Source organism: Cottoperca gobio, chromosome 23 (genome assembly GCF_900634415.1).
Source record: "Cottoperca gobio chromosome 23, fCotGob3.1, whole genome shotgun sequence".
NCBI lineage: Eukaryota > Metazoa > Chordata > Actinopteri > Perciformes > Bovichtidae > Cottoperca > Cottoperca gobio.
The window spans coordinates 11,017,201-11,034,337 of NC_041377.1; the positions used below are offsets into that span (position 1 = coordinate 11,017,201).

General features: G+C 42.7%; 1 protein-coding gene across 1 annotated transcript in view; it reads left to right on the forward strand.

Moving 5' to 3' along the window:
• The window catches only part of celsr1a (cadherin EGF LAG seven-pass G-type receptor 1a), a 74,647-nt gene that overhangs the window by 17,582 nt on the left and 39,928 nt on the right, over window positions 1-17,137 (forward strand). Inside the window, 2 exon segments of the mRNA XM_029462155.1 lie at window positions 13,551-13,906; window positions 14,021-14,309. Of these exon segments, the coding sequence (XP_029318015.1) occupies window positions 13,551-13,906; window positions 14,021-14,309 (645 nt within the window).

The following is a 17,137-nucleotide window of genomic DNA, read 5'->3' on the forward strand; positions in this document are numbered from 1 at the left end:
GGGATGTTAAAGGCTCTATTCAAACAGCGGTTCTTTTTATAGCAGATGCATTGACCGGTATGTACTTTGCATGAAAGCAAAGATTCCTACGCCTTCTTTCACTTTTGCGTTAGGTTTCTGTCTTCATTTTCCCCTCGTAAAAGCACACGGACTTTAGGGAATTACTGAGTTCCCTTGGGATTACCATGATGAAGGCTCTCGACCAGTAAAACCAAGAAAGGGCCCATAAAACCCAGACACAAAAAAACACATGTGGCACACAAACAGTCTTTGTGAAATGCACCTGAGCTTTATTGTAACCCAAATAAAGAAAGAGAGAGGGTAAGGTATTTGAGTTGTGGCTGGTCCAGGCTGAGTCTGTGACAGCACCGGGCCAAGAGAGGATAGAAACATCAAGAGGTCAGCTGGCAGCCAGCAGCTCCAGGTGGGCCTCGCTGAATCCAACCATCTGCGTCTGTATCAACAGTTTCAATCTGCTGGCTGGGTTGGTTGCTGAATAACCGATGGTGGACTGAACGCTTGAATGAATCAGTGAATCTGACTGCTTGACTGGCTGCCGGATTTAATGAATGAATGACTCATTGATTGAGCAAATGTTTGGCTGGGTGACCGGCTGTCCCACAGCGCCTGAACAGCTGATATTCTACATGTGTTTATACTATGTGTCAGTCAGGGCAATTAGCCAAACATTTGGAGCGCAATCTCAGCTTCCCAAGAAACACAACGCTAATGACGCATATATTTATGTTTGTGTTAAGTTTAAAGAGTAGAGCAGTAACGCTGGAATATATACATATATATAAGGCAATCTGAATAAAGTGCGGGGAACGGCGGACCCCGCCACTAACAATGATAACTACTACATAGAGAGGGAGATCTATTTAATGAGTATTGCTCAAAATGCAATTTTTAAAATTGAAAACAGGATTTAATTAATGAAGATCTTAAGGGTTGTAACTTTAAAGACCAGCATAACGTTCAATCTTTGAAGACAGTTTACAAGCGTCTTCTGATAATTGTTAGCTTTCACTCGTCTTCTGACAGCCAGAGAGTTCCGGCTAATACATTAACAATTTATAGGGTTTCTCTAGACTTCCTGAAGTTGACAGCAGGTCTTAAGAGCCTCCAGGCCTCGAGTACTCGACAGGAGAACATGGGGTGAGGTAGTTGGGGAGTTTAAGCGTGGCTAATTAGGAATGAAAAGTAACAATTATAAGTCACTCTATTCTTTATTTGATTCATGATAAACCAAAAGCACAACCTCCTTGGTGTAAGTAATAATTGTCACTTGTTACCAATGCAATGTCATAAGGTTGACTTTCATATGAATACCTTAATTACCTTATTGCTTCAATTAAACTAATAACTTATTAAGGTAGAGTCATAACCACAATCCAACTAAGATCTTTATTCTATTACTTCAACCTATAATTATATTAATTATTGTTATATTTATTAATACTTAGCGAGACTTTAGAATTTATATTTTGTGCAATTTTGGGTATAATATCATGACATATGGTCTTCATGGCTTCATTACGGTACAATTATTACATTTTCTTAATTTATTATGAACAATGTAATGTAATGTAATGTAACTATCTTTTAAAATACATCATTTGTTAAATGATTTGCTGCTTGTCCTTGTTTTAAATGATAATAAATTGAGACTTGCATGCATTTTGAAGATTATTTGTATTTTGTCAGTATTAGGCAGCAACCCGGGGAGCCCACACCTCTGTAAGGAGGTGGAGTTTGGCAGAGTGCCACTTAAATGCCAGCAGGGGTGGAGGCAAGATGGGGGTATTCAGCGGGTATTCAGCAGGTGTCGGTGGGGTATTCAGGGGTGTCGGTGGGGTCAGTGTCTCCCGAGTGTTGTCCTCAGTAAAAGTCCCTGTGCACGCATACATCCACACACTTGAACACACACACACAAACGTCTTGGAGATTTGCCCGACTCTCTATTTAAACTGACACAAGTCTCATGGTTTCCCAGGGCGACCCCCCCACACCACCCCACCCCTCCTCTTCTCTCTCTCTCTCTTTTTTTTTTCTTCGCCCGGCTTTGTTGAAAAGAGCCAATCGTGCGCTGGTTGGTAACTAGGCACCCTATTTATCAGTAACCAGCACCAACAATAAGTGTAACCCGACACCTCCTCAGGGGGGAAGAGACGGAGGGGAGCAGAGAGTTGGAACGAGACGGGGAAATAAAATAACATCAGGAACTACCAAAAAGAGTTCAAAATGTTATTTTATTATTGACTTTTGTATTTATATGTATTCCAAGTAGATTTGTTGCTTTTGTAAAGTGATTTGGAAGTTAAATTTGTAATATTTTATACACCAATAAAGCATCTGTCATAGTATTAATTAAAATAAATAGATACGTGTGAGCGAGAGCCAGGATGAGCGAGGGGAGAGAGACGCTAACGACAGCGGCAGAGAGAAAGACAGGATCTGGTGTCGGTGTAATGGATACTCGGGTCCTATTAGGCCATTCATGGCTGGGTAGCTCTTAAGAGAGCGGTGCAGCCGATCTGTGAGGAGGCTTTTGATCAGTGTGCCCCCACCAAACCAACTGTTTGTCCACTGTTGGCTTATCAATGCTGGAGAGAGTGAGGGGAGGAGCAGTGTGTTCGTATATGTGCATGTAAATATGGCTGTGAGTGTATGATTTCTACATTTGTGTGTGTGTGTGTGTGTGTGTGTGTGTGTGTGTGTGTGTGTGTGTGTGTGTGTGTGTGTGTGTGTGAGAGAGAGAGTGTGAGCATTCCTGGTTATAGTTGAGTGATTCTCTCCCAAACAGAGAATGGCCTGTTTGACTCTTCACCTTTTTGTGATCTCTTGAATAAGGACTTTGAGAAGATCTTATAGTGCTAATTCTAATCAGCCGACCACACACGCTGAACACCATGGTGACACACTAGTACACACAAGCTATCCTACAAAACGTGTACATGTGTATGTAGGTGTTTGTGGGCATGTGCATCTAAAAAACATCTAAAAATCCTATATATGAATATTAGACACATTAGGTGCACCTCAATTTAGTTCAGGGGCCACATGCAGAACAATTTGCTCTCAAGTGGGCCGGACCAGTAACATCACAGCATAATAACCTGTAAATAACTCCAAATTGTTCCCTTCGTCTTAGTGCAAGAAACAAGTACATTCTGAATATGTTCACATTTAATGAAGTATCTTTTTACAAAACATTATGAACAACCTGAAACTTCTTAAGAAAAAAAAAGGTGCCATTTTAACAATATTATGCCTCATTTATCATTTACACATGTGCATCACAACTTACAGATCACAGTGTATCTACAAAGACACAACACATTTAGTCACAGGGATCTGGAACAGTATTTTACTTTATGATCAAACTCATTTTTACACTTTGTAAGTCCTCCCTCGGGCCGGACTGGATCCTCTGACGGGCCGGGTTAGGCCCCTGGGCCTCGTGTTTGACACCCCTGACCTAATGTGTCTCGATGTGTGTCACATGACCTCATATGGCAATAAGACCCTTATACTGTGTCGTGTGACTGTTGAGCTTCACTCACCTTTTAAGAAACTGACAAAATAACATAAAATTATTTTGCATTTTTCTTTCATGGATTTTTAGATTTGATTGTTTTTGGTGAGACGTCGTTTTTAAATCACCACAATCCTTTTTTTGTTTTTTTAATTAAAACGATTGAATAGATTTCTAATCCCTTCCTTGGAAAGTTCCCATGCACAAGAATGTTCCTATTCAAGCGTCTTTTGAATTCTTGTTATAATCACATCTCTACTATCTTGTGGTTCGTCTGCTTTGCTTTCACACCGCAGGCACTTTGTTTCCAGACGTTCTCGGTTTGATTGACAGCTTTCAATTTAACAAACCGATAAATTAATCTAACAAAATGGACAAAAGCATCGAATACTATAGTTTGCTTCTTTTCTCGGATCTGACGGGTTGTAATGATGCTCTTTCTGGATTGTACATGATGTCAAAGGCTAATGGCTGGCTGCTGGAGGTGATGACTACATGTTTGGACTTGTACTCAAGCGCATTCTTTCCTCCACTTAACCTGTCCTTCTTTCCAATTTAAGATACAAATTTTGACATTAACCTACAGTTATTAAATTACAGATTGCACTCGAAACAATTTGTGATATCGGTTAAAGGTCTTTTGAGGAAAACAAGATCACGGGATCCTTGAGAGATACTAAATGATTAATTAAGAGTGACGGTTAAATTGCATTTTGCAATACAAGTCTTCAATTAAACTGTCTCTCAGCTGTCAGACCAAGACCGAAAAGTAGCTCCTGGATAATCTTTCTGTCTCGTTACCTTGAGACCGTGTTGGGAAGAGCTTCGCCCCCCCATCTTCGCCTATAGGCCAGATGTTTTCTTTATCTTTTTTTTTTGCCACCACATCATCCGGTGAAAACTGAGCCAGACGACACCTGGAAGCTGTAACCTTTTGAACCTTTAATTAGAAGAAGTGGAGGGCTTTAACTTGATTAGCCGGCTCAGGAGTGAGGCATGGGGAGGGAGAGGGACGGCTGACGCAGCTGAAAGACTGAGTGGAGCAGCTAAGTGGATTTAACAGTGTTTTAAAATCAATTATGAAATGAAGTGCTGCAACAAGAGGGATTTGATACTGCCTTTGATCGCCTGCACATTTAAAGAGCTAATGGTGCTTGGTAGTGCGATGTTAGGTCTCTGTGTTCTCCGGGCTGGGTGTTGTGCAGCACACATGGTGTTATGCTCTGAAATTTCATAATTGAGTTTGTGTGAGCCATGCAAGCATCGCATGACACCCGCCGGATTTAGTGCACAAAGAATGTACTTCTCATTGATTTAGGAAAGTCGGACGGCTTAATCCAGTTTCCCACAATGTTCCCCTCTCACTTTTTCTTCCCATTTCTACTTTTCTCAGTCCCGAGGGCATCTTTTCAAACTTGTTAACAGCCGGATGTGATTTTCACTGCCAGCTGCTGATTCTATCATCAGAAGCTTTGTCACAACAAGCCTGATGCCTCCGTCTCTGCTTTCAATCTCATATCCACCTCTGCTCTTTGCTTGATCAAGGTCTCTCTAGTATCTCCGTCATTAATTACCTTCTTTGGCATAAATCTAACATGCAGTGAGCTAACAAGTGCACTAATACCAGTCAACCCTCAGGCACGGAAACAAACCAGGCGTTCACTTGGGCTCATTTTGCATTGTCTGGCCAACTCATCCGGGCTCGTTTGGTATTGTCTGGGCAGGAACAGTGCTGCTATTCTTTCCCCCCTCTGTCCCAAGGATCCTAAATGGGACATAGATATTCTAGCTGGGTCGGTTCTTGGCTTGGCACTCGATGCCCCTGAGTGCTCCGCTTAAGTACAGTCGCTAAGGGCACTTGTGGAGAGCTTGTGAAAGTCCATTCTGCTTAAAGGTGAAGGTGGAGGAGAAGTTGATACAGCGGCGTAGGCTTCTGAACTCCCTCGTGTGCCAAGCCAAAGGTTTCACATTGTGTGAGAGGTTTCTAACGTCCGGCCTACACCAGATGTGTTTCAACCATCTAATGTATGATGGAACAATACAGCTGTCAATATCACTACTGGCTTTCTTTAACTGCGATTCCAAGTCTTTTTTTATCCGAATGGATCCATTTTGACACTTACATATGACTGTCACTGCTGCTTCTGTGCTGCTAACATTCACTTTCTCTACGTAGCTGATGCAGACAAAGTATTGTATGTCTAACGCAGCACCTTACAGGAGGACGTGGCCTAAGTTGAGCCAGGTTTAACTTTTTTGCAGATGTCTGTGTGAACATGGCCGATGGCAGAGTCCGAGTCCAGTCTACAAACTATGGTTTATTTGATAACATGATTCACAACCTCCTGACTCTCCCACACAATATAAAAAGAAACATGTTTTGGTATTTTCATGATTTATTTCTCATCTCAAACTCATTCAGAAAGTAATTTCTGATTAATTTAGAAACGAAGACATTTGATGCGTCTTGTTTTCATCTAACCAAGTATAGAAAAGGTTCTTAGAGGTGTCTGAGAGAAATCTTCTATTTAATAGAATCGCAAAGCATTGCTTGTCTTCCCCTCAAGCAAATGTATAGTAATTGGAAGGAAACACAAATGTTTATGTGGAATTTGTGTGACCCAAAGGCTTCAGCCTCCGGTTCCAGTTGGATTAAGCCTCACCAGCTGTTCTCAGGGCTGCTTGATTGGCTCAATCCTCTGCGTGTAATCCCACCTGTTCTCCGGGATGTTATCCTTCTGACAACTCCGGCACAGACATCCACCCACCCAACACCCAGACCTCACCCACACTCCCTACCCATGTCCACTACTCACTCCTGGGGTGAAAGGAGTCTTTTGTGTGCCTGCTGCCATTTCTTCCTCTGTGAAGGCTTGAAGAGAGAATGAGAGAGCGAGAGCTAATCCCACTAAGGTGGTCCCTGAGTGAAGGATGAAGAGTAGAAAAGGAGAAGAAAATGAGGAAAAGAGGGGAGGTCTTTGGCCCCCTGATGAGCTGCAGGTGTTGCGGGGAAATTAGACTGTAACAGCTGTGTGTATGTGTGTGTGTGTGTGTGTGTGTGTGTGTGTGTGTGTGTGTAGGCTTGACGTATGTATGGTCACACATGCACACACAATTTGCAACGCTGACACAACAGTTAATCAGCATCCTGCATTACAAGACGGAAGTCAAAGACACACACACACACACACACACACACACACACACACACACACACACACACACACATGCACGTAACCCTCCTTCTGTCTTCCTCCAGTTCTTTATTGCTGTTTTCATTGCCCCATTTTACTCACACTGCATACTAAATAAGATACAGTATTTCTTCCTCCCCCTTCCTCTCGTCCATAGTTTCCCTCCCTTTCCCTCCCTATCTGACGGCCCAGCATGTCCGTCAAGTTTATCTCAATGTGTCTGTGTGAGTTTTCAAAGCTGAGCCCCCTCTGTCCTCAGAGCTTTAATCAGGCGGACATACCTGAGGAAAAAATACAGCCAACTGCTTGTGAAGGAGGTGAGAGGGTCTTTCGCTGAGTGCTTCTAGATACGAGCGCATGTACTCACACACTCAGCAGTGCCGGCAGATAGAAGCTCTCCAGTGTTGAGTGTAAGCTGACAAGAGGGTTGGAGAGTAGAATCGCGACTCTGTCAATTCTTCTGTAAAGCTGCGGTTAAAGTGACATTAAGGTGTTCTCGGCTGTGATTGTACTCGTGCTACAATCTAAAGTTTTGATCTCCATCCTGTCAGATTGCAAGAGTTTTATCTCTTTGGTTTTTATCTTGTTTTTATATGCCATGAAATACAAATACAGCAGGAGTCTGGTCCTATAGATTTATTTCTGAGAACCCATAAATCATTGTCTTTCTCTAGTCTTGTGTTAACCTGCTGCCTCTGGCATTCCTGTGGTTAATCATCTACCTTCAGTTAGCCTTTGTTTGCATTTGAAATCACCACTCCTTCATGGTGAAAAGCTAAACAAGCTAAATAATTAAAACACATTCTTTATGATGGGAATATGTGAACCAGGGTTATACTGAATGCTATTATAACTCACAGCTTCTTCACTCCTCCTGCGCAGTTTTGGGCAGAATCCAACTTTTGATTTGGAACTGCAATTGTTTAAAGGAAAATTTAATCCCGCTCTTATATCTGTCCGCTAGATATGAAGCTACAGCCAGGTAGCTGGAAGACTGGAAGCAGGTGCCAAACTAGCTGTTTCCCCCTTTTTCCAGTCTTTATGCTAAGCTAACCGACGCTGGATCAATTATGTGTGTAATAGTTTGTGGATGTAAAAGCGCTGAGACGTTTCCTGCTCTCACTAACCTCTTTTTTGTTTTTTTAATATAATTTTTCTGTTGATCTTTTATTTCTGTTGATCCGGCTTTACGTCTTTTGATTGAGTGATGATTGAGTGTGATTTCTGCACGGTGATTCCCCTCTGCTTCCAGCATACAGGATGTCTGTCAGCGTGTCTGCTGGCTGCTGATATGTGATCTGATGTCGGCGCTGGTTGCCATCAGAGAGAGAGAGAGTGAGAGAGAGAGAGAGAGAGAGAAAGAGAGAGAGAGAGAGACTTGACAACTTGTTGGCCTCTGAACAGAACAGTTGGAATTACTATTGAGGGCAACGCTTCCTTTGAGGGAAAAGTCAAATGTTTTAATGGAGCAAGAACACACAAAGAGAGTTTAGATGAGAGGACAAGCAGAAAGCAAAGTTATTGTTATGGGAAGTGTTTCCTATCGCCGCAATGTTTTATTAGAAACAGAAGAAAGGAGAAATGCTGCCACATTCTGCTGTTCAAAGAGTGTGTGTGTGTGTGTGTGTGTGTGTGTGTGTGTGTGTTTGATCACCTTTAAAGTCAAGCTTGGTGTTTGTTTACCCTTCCTGATAGGCTGGTGGTGTTCAGGTGTGTCCAAAAAGGTGGAGCTGACAGTTGAGTTTCTGCCCAGCGATTGGTTACAGGCTTTGTTTTGATTCAAATATTTGAAACCCTTTCTTGTAGAGAGAGTGAGTCAGAAAGAGAGAGAGAGAGAGAGAGAGAGAGAAAGCTGAAAGTACCTGACAACAGCTTTCATTGGCTGCTCGGCTGTAAAACTTTAACTGTGCAGTAAAAAAGTGTTGCGGGGTGAAAAAATGGCCGAGATCTTTTTTTTTTTACAAAACCTTGTCGTATTTGCTTCCTGCCTTTTATAATGGCGGGCCTCCCTTCAGCTTGTAACATTTTACGCTCTCAATTACTATTCATGTCACGATAAATGTCAGCAGGATGGAAATAACTAGCAAGAACAAGAAAAGACTGAAAATCTAGATGAATGAAATGAAAACATTGGCCTATCAGAGAGGAATGTGTCGCCTGGATTTTAGGAGGGCAGGGATCTCGTGGTAAAGAGGTGAAGGCGTCACCTCGCTGAAACCTGTCACAGCTACAAACGTCTTGTTGGTTTTCTGCTGTTTTACTGACCGTCGCTCACTAACTGACGCACTGTGGATTTTACACACTGCAGTTGGGCCACCAGCGTTGTCTCTGTCGAACATGCATCTGCAAGCCAAAAACAAATACCAAAAAGTAAAACCCACTCAAATACAAAGTGTGACCGTTGTATTTTGAATTATTGCATCCTCAATAGTGTTATTTTTAAGATGAGGACATGTAATATGTAGGGCCGCAACTAATGATTAATTCTTTGGTCTATAAAATGTCAGAAAATAGTGAAAAATGTCCGTCACAGTTCAAGGTCATGTCCAAAACCCAAAGATATTCACTTTAACATCATATATAACAGAGACTAGCAGGACATTTCTACATTTGACAGGCATTTTCTGCCATAATAGTCGTTTGAATAATCGATTAGTCGGCTAATCGTTGCAGCTGTAGCAATAAGTTTGATATTTCAAATGCCTTATTTAAGAAGGAACTAGGAAGAACTATTAATTTGAAGATTAGCTGACTTTCAAAGGATTTTTGAATATCCCTTAAGTAAAGAATCTTAAATAAACGTACATTATTATACTGAGTGTGTGTTTGTGCCGTTGGGAGCTGTGTGTGGTTGTTCCTCAGTGACAGCTGGACAGAGTGTGTGTCAACGAGCGTGGTTACGACGAGCAGGAACCACAGACAGACCTCAGTGTGCACACTGACAGGTGATTGACACATGTATTTGCTTTGTGTTTGTGCACGAGTGTGTGGTCATTTGTCCTCATACGCAAACACAAGCGTGTCATTGCTTCACAGGTCATTAACAGCTCTTATCACCTCTCTGGATTCACCGCCTACAATGTGTGGCCTGCTGATATGTCAATAATTAATCCACCTACACCTCACTTAATACAAACTAGTACATCAACTGATATATTTATAATTGGATTCATATTTATCAGTGCTGTAAAAGTGTGATAACCAAATCTTAATGAGCTGTAAACACATTGGGATCTTTACAAGGGCTATCCAGTATGTGGAGGCTTGTAAATATGCTAAGAGAGATAAGGGGATTTGTATAGTTAATAAACAATTTACCCATGACACCTCAAAAGTGTTTAGATTATGCAGCAGCTTTGATGCTTGAGGGTCATCTATTAAAACACTCAGTAGTAGTAAATCCTGTCTGTGCATGTCTGCTGGTGGGTGCCTGTATGTTGTTTTCCGTGGCGTCTGTCCGTGGCACACCCTTTCCCTGGTTCAGCCCATCCTCTTCATGTGTGTGTGATGCTAGCAGCTGGTGGGCTCTATAAATAGTGTGGGTTGGGATGCCCCAAAAGAGAATGGAAACAAACAACTATCTTCTGAAAGTGTCCCAAGACTAAAATATAAACCATTTAGTCAGGAAGTAATTTGAATACAAAGTTAAGACAAGATATTGTGTTCTTCTGCAGTATTTAAAAATTGACACTACTTAGGTTATAATTGGTGCCGCATGATTGCACAGCCAAGGCAATCTCATGCGGAATTTCTCAGCACCGCCCTCGTCTTTTTATGCCTCATAAATTCTGCTTCACATCTTTTCCATGATTCTATGATATTTTCGCCCATGGCCCATCATTTTTGGATCCAGCACTGGTTGTGCTCCTGCAGCATGATAAGTGTTATTACTCTCCTTTATCCAACCACCACCATCTTCTTCTTTCCCCACTCTGACAGGCTAATAGCGCTGACTGTATCGGAGTGCTAATCTGATATAGTTTACTTAGTCATGAAATAGCTCGGCTTGTGTGTAGAATGAAGACTTGTGTCACTCATCGTGTAAAGCCTAACAATGAGCGTTGCTGTCAGTGTGGAGTTTGTTTGTTTGTGTGTGAAATGTGAATGAATGAATGTGAATGAATGGGTGAGCGTGTGTGGTAACTTTGCTACAGACTCATTTGACGTGACTTTGTACAACTGGTGTAATGTTTTTGACTGAGTGTGTGTGTGTGTGTGTGTGTGTGTGTGTGTGTGTGTGTGTCTTTTTGTAAGAAAAACCCAGAGACGAAACAAAAGAACAGCATGAGCCGCCAAAGTAAAATTGTATTCCCTAAATTATCGCATACAGGATCCTGTCATGCATTTCTCTGCTAGTCCCTGCAGGATGTGTGTATCCGTGTGTGTGTGTGTGTGTGTGTGTGTGTGTGTGTGTGTGTGTGTGTGTGTGTGTGTGTGTGTGTAAAGTGTCAGCTGATGGATCTCTGGAAGCAAGTGGGATAACAGTGTTTTCCCCGACTTACAGGGAGAGACAGGTGTGGAGCGCTGCAGAGAAATAAACACACATGCTAGCAAACAGATACTCAGCACTGTGTTGAATGAGCGGCTCCATTCCAGCAGCCCAATACACCACAGCTGCTGCTTAATGTCACTGTCCTGCAGAGTGACTTGTTAATGCGTGTCTGCATTTGTATTTGTGCACTTTTGTCACTCTGTTGCCACCCATGCACCGTGATTTATGTCCACTACAAACACGCCTGGCTTCACTGAACTTATTGACTCTCATGTTAGCAGTTAGCTTGAGACCGGCCTAAAGAGCCGGACTGTCCACACCCTGCTCTGATAGACTGTGCGTCTGTGTTCGTGTGAGGAGAGTCCTGAGGAATTACCTCATCTACGTCTGAGAGTGACAGGGCACCTGTGGCCGAACCTCACCATGACTCTTTCACCCCTTAACTGACACACACACTTGGAGACACACACATGACAAACTCAGGGCCCATGGTGCGGCAAAGCTGTGCAATCCGACCCATCGCCCCGCCCGTTTCAACAGTATTATCCCCCTGCGAATTTCATCTGGCCTCACCACCTGTTGTCAGCTGTATTTCAGCCTGTGCCCTCTGCAGCCTATAGCCTTCTGTTTCCCTCCATAGGCACCAGAGCTTACAGTTGTACCAGAAGTAGGTATGAGACCAGACCCAAGCCTCCCCAGGGGCAGAAATCCTAGACTTATCCAATTACTCCCGGCCAGGGCTTAAATCAGACCGAATCTACACCGACTGGAAACTACTTAATTCAATCTAGCGGCAAAAGTGTTACAAAGTACACAAGTCAAGCTGTTAAACTGCAGGGCAGAGAGGGCAGACAAGATGGGATTGGGACCAACCAGTATTAGATTGAAGATGTGAATAACAAATATTTACAGTATTAAGCCCCATTCAGGGTATAACAGGTCCCAGATGATGCTGTATTTTAGGCTGAGGTCAGTGGCTCCTTCCTTTCTCTGTTGTTCTCCTGAGATGTTATTTTAGCATAAAAAGTATTTAGGACTTTCTTCTTAAAACTGCTTGAAAGGGATACTAAAACAGTGCTGCTTCTTTAGTTTCTTTTACATGGATCATCAACTGGTGGGGATGCTAACTTTTAGCCTGGGACCTTTTAGCTTCAGATTCTTTCTTCTATCATTTCACAGCCCTGAATTTGATGAATATTATATTATATGAATTAGCATTATATGTTAATGCTATGTATGTATGTAAGTATGTTATGCTCAAGACCCTTTTGCAGGTTTCTTATTTTCTATATTTTTTAGCCGGAAACACAAAAAAGTAATCAAGAGACAGAGTTTTCAACAAACTTACGGCTCCAACGCTAACTAGCTAGCTACAGCTATTAAAATCTCCCACAAACAAAACGAGCTGCTTTTGCAAACTATGTGTTGGAAAAAATTATATTTCTTTATTTTCATATCAACAAATACCCTCTTTCTGTAAAGATATTTAGACCACTGTGACCACAGCTAGTAAAAGATATTTAATAAAAATGTAAAAAGTAGTTCCTGCACATTTGATAGATACAGGAAGATGATGGCAGAGAAGAAAGACAACGTGAGTGGAAGACGTGACGTGATATTAGTCGGGAAATATGTGGAAGAAATACATACACACTATTACAGGAAGTAAATCAATACTTTTGTGTTAACTTCTACAATCAGTTGATTTTTTCATGTACGGTTCTTTTGATTTACTTGCAACCTTGGAAACACCTTTGGCTGTCAAGTGTGTGTTGTTCTTGGGTCTTGGTGACCTTCCTCTGCTTTGTTGATATGCACTATATCACAGAAACAGCGCTCACCTTGCTGAAGCCCGGCCTCATGTCTAAGGACGCACTGGGCCTCAGCACTGGGCCTCATGTCTAAGGACGCACTGGGCCTCATGTCTAAGGACGCACTGGGACGCACTGGGCCTCATGTCTAAGGACGCACTGGGCCTCATGTCTAAGGACGCACTGGGACGCACTGGGCCTCATGTCTAAGGACGCACTGGGCCTCATGTCTAAGGACGCACAGGACGCACTGGGCCTCATGTCTAAGGACGCACTGGGCCTCATGTCTAAGGACGCACTGGGCCTCATGTCCGCGTCACATTTAGCATTTTGCCTGACTCTGCTTTCGTACTGCAGCATCAGACTACAGTTCACTGCTGTCAATTTAAATGATAACTTTATATTAAACCAAAAAAATGTTAAAGCTGTTTTCTGTCAACCTGTTGCTCTGTTACCCTTAGTGCCACAAAGTGTAAAAATGAAACATTAAAATATCTGCTCTTTCTGTCTTCCAGACGGTTTGCACCGTGTCGTGGCCCTCTGCACGCTGCGTGTCACCATCATCACTGATGACATGTTGACCAACAGCATCACGGTGCGACTGGAGAACATGTCCCAGGAGCGCTTCCTCTCTCCATTGCTCAGCCTCTTCCTTGAGGGCGTGGCAGCTGTGCTGTCCACCAAACGGGAGGCCGTGTTCGTGTTCAACATCCAAAACGACACTGACGTGCAAGGCTCCATCCTCAATGTAACTTTTTCGGCGCTGCAGCCCGGAGGCGCCGCGGGTAAAGGGACGTTCTTCCCTTCTGAGGAGCTGCAGGAGCAGATCTACCTCAACAGGACTCTGCTCAGGCTGATATCCTCTCAGGAGGTAACACACATATCTATACGGACACACAAATGCACACATTCACACAAGGGCAAAATATTAAATTCTGCAAAAACTGAACTAGCATTTTAAGGCTGAACTGTATCTTCTCTCCAGGTGTTGCCATTTGATGACAACATCTGCCTGCGGGAGCCCTGTGAGAACTACATGAAGTGTGTGTCGGTGCTGAAGTTCGACAGCTCCCCTCCCTTCATCGCCTCCGACACGGTTCTGTTCCGGCCCATCCACCCCATCAACGGGCTGCGCTGCCGCTGTCCACTCGGTTTCACCGGGGACTACTGCGAGACAGAGATCGACCTCTGCTACTCAGGGCCGTGCGAGAACAATGGGAGATGCCACAGCAGAGAGGGAGGTTACACCTGCGAGTGCCTGGAAGACTTCACTGGTAAGTCGTCTACATGGGAATCAAGTCAAAACAATCCTGGTTGTACCCTTCCATTGCACCTACTCTGCCAGGCTTTGCTTGGTAATTCCAAATGTATTTTTTGCTTAAGACCTTCATTTTAAAATAGTAAACAACAACATTAATAATCTATGATGTTGGTGTCATCTTTGAGAACCTTTTGACACAGTTAGTCTATAGGTGGGAAGACTATCACATAAAAGGAATTATTACTTTTGATACCTTATTTGTATTATTTTGAAAGCATTTTTGATTATTGGAAAAAAAACATCCTAACTAAACTATATTGTGCTTAATGCAAGTTACACAGATATAATAGCCTGTGTGTATTGAAGCTACCACAGAAGTACTTTATAAGTATGTGCAAGGGCTCGTATTCTTTCTCACAAAAGCTTTAATGAGTTGTACAAAACTGCACTGACAGGTTGTAGAAGCTCTCAGCTCCTATTGTTGTAGCTCGAGGTCGACCCCAGTGCAACAGGCTTTGTAATACTGTAGGTAAAGCCACCTACACACACACACACACACACACTCACACATAGTAGATGTATTGCTGTATAGAGGAATGCTGACTATACAGGTCATACCAGATAACAATAATGTGGCTAAAACCACATTATTGTTCATAACATTTTTGTTTTAAAACTTAGAAGAGTCTTAATGTTCTCTCTCCTGTAACTACGAAAATTTGAAATGTGTCCCCCTATAATGCAAATTGATTGTGTGCTACTTGAAAATAATAGTACCCATGCCTGTTGTTTCATAGTCTTCTCCTTCCATCATTGTTTTTAAAGAACACAATGTTTTTGGTGTCAGTAATTATTATTGTCAAGTAAACAAATTCTCAGTTAAGTTCAAGACTCGACAGATCAGGAGAAGAAGAAGCCTGCAAGCGTAGTTTGAAACTATCACTCATTGACATTGCAAATGTTTTATGAGGAATGAAATGCATTCAAGGATACACACACAACACACGCCTCGGGGCACCTTTAAGCTAGAACCAGGCTTTTGTACTGATTTAGAGGAAAGGACAACACACCCTGAAGTCTGCCTGGAAGCTTGCACTTACAGTCACTCTGCACAGCATTTACATGGTAGATGAGCCTCGATAGCTCTCATCATTCCCATTGAAATCACTTTCCCAAATATTCCCTGATGTCAGTGATCTTCCTCCCATACTTCCCCCTTGTACATCTGATACCTGACTGACTGTCTCTGCTGCCTAATAGAGCCTCTGACAGCCGTCATCCCTCCTCTCCCTCCTCTCTCTTCCCAACACTCCACCTCTCCTCTCCTTCTCTTCCTCTATCTTATCTGATGGAATTACCTGATTATACCTGCCTCCTCCTCCTCCTCCTCCCTCGCCTTCTCCTCCTGCTCCCCATTTCCATCTTCTCCACTCATCCATCATGTTTTCCTTACCTACATTTCGGTGCCCACTCTTTGAAGGTCACAGTTCAAGTCCAGATAGTCAGGGCCCATCAGGGGCCATTATGTGACTGATGACAAGGGGGCCCGATCTGTCCTCCTTGGGTTTCCTACATTACAGGGAAACAGATCCTAATAATTCCCCTTCGGAAAAAAGGATTATGCTGAGGAGAGAAGGGCCATTAGCTGGTTCCAGTGCTGTGGTGTTGGGGGTCTGTGTGTGTCCTGGGTGGAGAGATCTTGTCTGGACAGCAGGTTGACACACAACACTGCATGGGACAGAGGCACCCATCACAAATAATAATATTCCAGTCAGATAGAGGTCTGCTGGTGTATTAGTGGAGGAATTTATATGAGCTGAGCCAGGAAACTGAGCTCCAGCCACACGGTCATTTAGGAGGAATTTCCCATGGCAAGACCCACTGCGGCAATTAAGTGAATTAGATCATAGAATATTATAAAATCAACATGAAGCCTTCAAGTTATTTAGTGAAGGACTGATGATCATCTCCTGATGATTTGATGTCTATACCAACTCCTGATAGGAAGCCAGGCGAAACCACATGTAGAAAGGTTCAGAGCCAAGTCCAGGTTCATCACCAGAGAACAGGCTTTTGGCTGCAGGCAGTAAGACTTGTTTATACTAGACACCGCGGCGCATGCCTCCACGGATGGAAGCGCAAGCTACGAGCGTTAATGCTCAACGCGTTGCCCGTTGCAGTATTCTCTAAAAAGAGGGAGTACAAGAACATATTCTGTGAAGACCGAGTGTCAAAACGGCATACAGTAAACAAAGGTTTAGCATTTCTGTAGCTTCATAAAACCTAAGCTAGAGTGATGTAAGAAGGATTTAGCTGGTCACCTGATCTTTTTATTCTTTAAAAGCATCAGCATGAGTTCAGCCTTAGATTTGACTTAATGGAGGAATGTTTCATCCCGTCTTCAACAAGGTTTTTCCCCTCGTCACTCCCTTTCCACGCTCCTGACTCCTCTTTATCTCCAACCCTCTCTTATCTCCAAATAAGGGCCAAATTACATTGTGGCTAAAAAACCTGCACTTCCCAGAAAAGGCCTATAAACAGCTTTGTCATTGTTGCCAATGTTGGGATAGGCTTTTCAAAAGAGGCCTTAAGAACATAACATTGTAAAAGTGAGTTTGAAATCAAAAGCATCTTGTTAAAACAACTGGATTCCAAACAGATGATGCGTCTGTATTTCAGTCAACGGTGACATCATGCTCGACAGAAAAGATAAAGTTATGATAATAAATTGATGACAGGTCATTTATCATTCACACCTCATATCAGAATATTTCACCTGTTCAAACCGAGGCAGCAGTGAAGGTGTCAAGTAAAACCACTAAATGACATTTCAGTTCATGA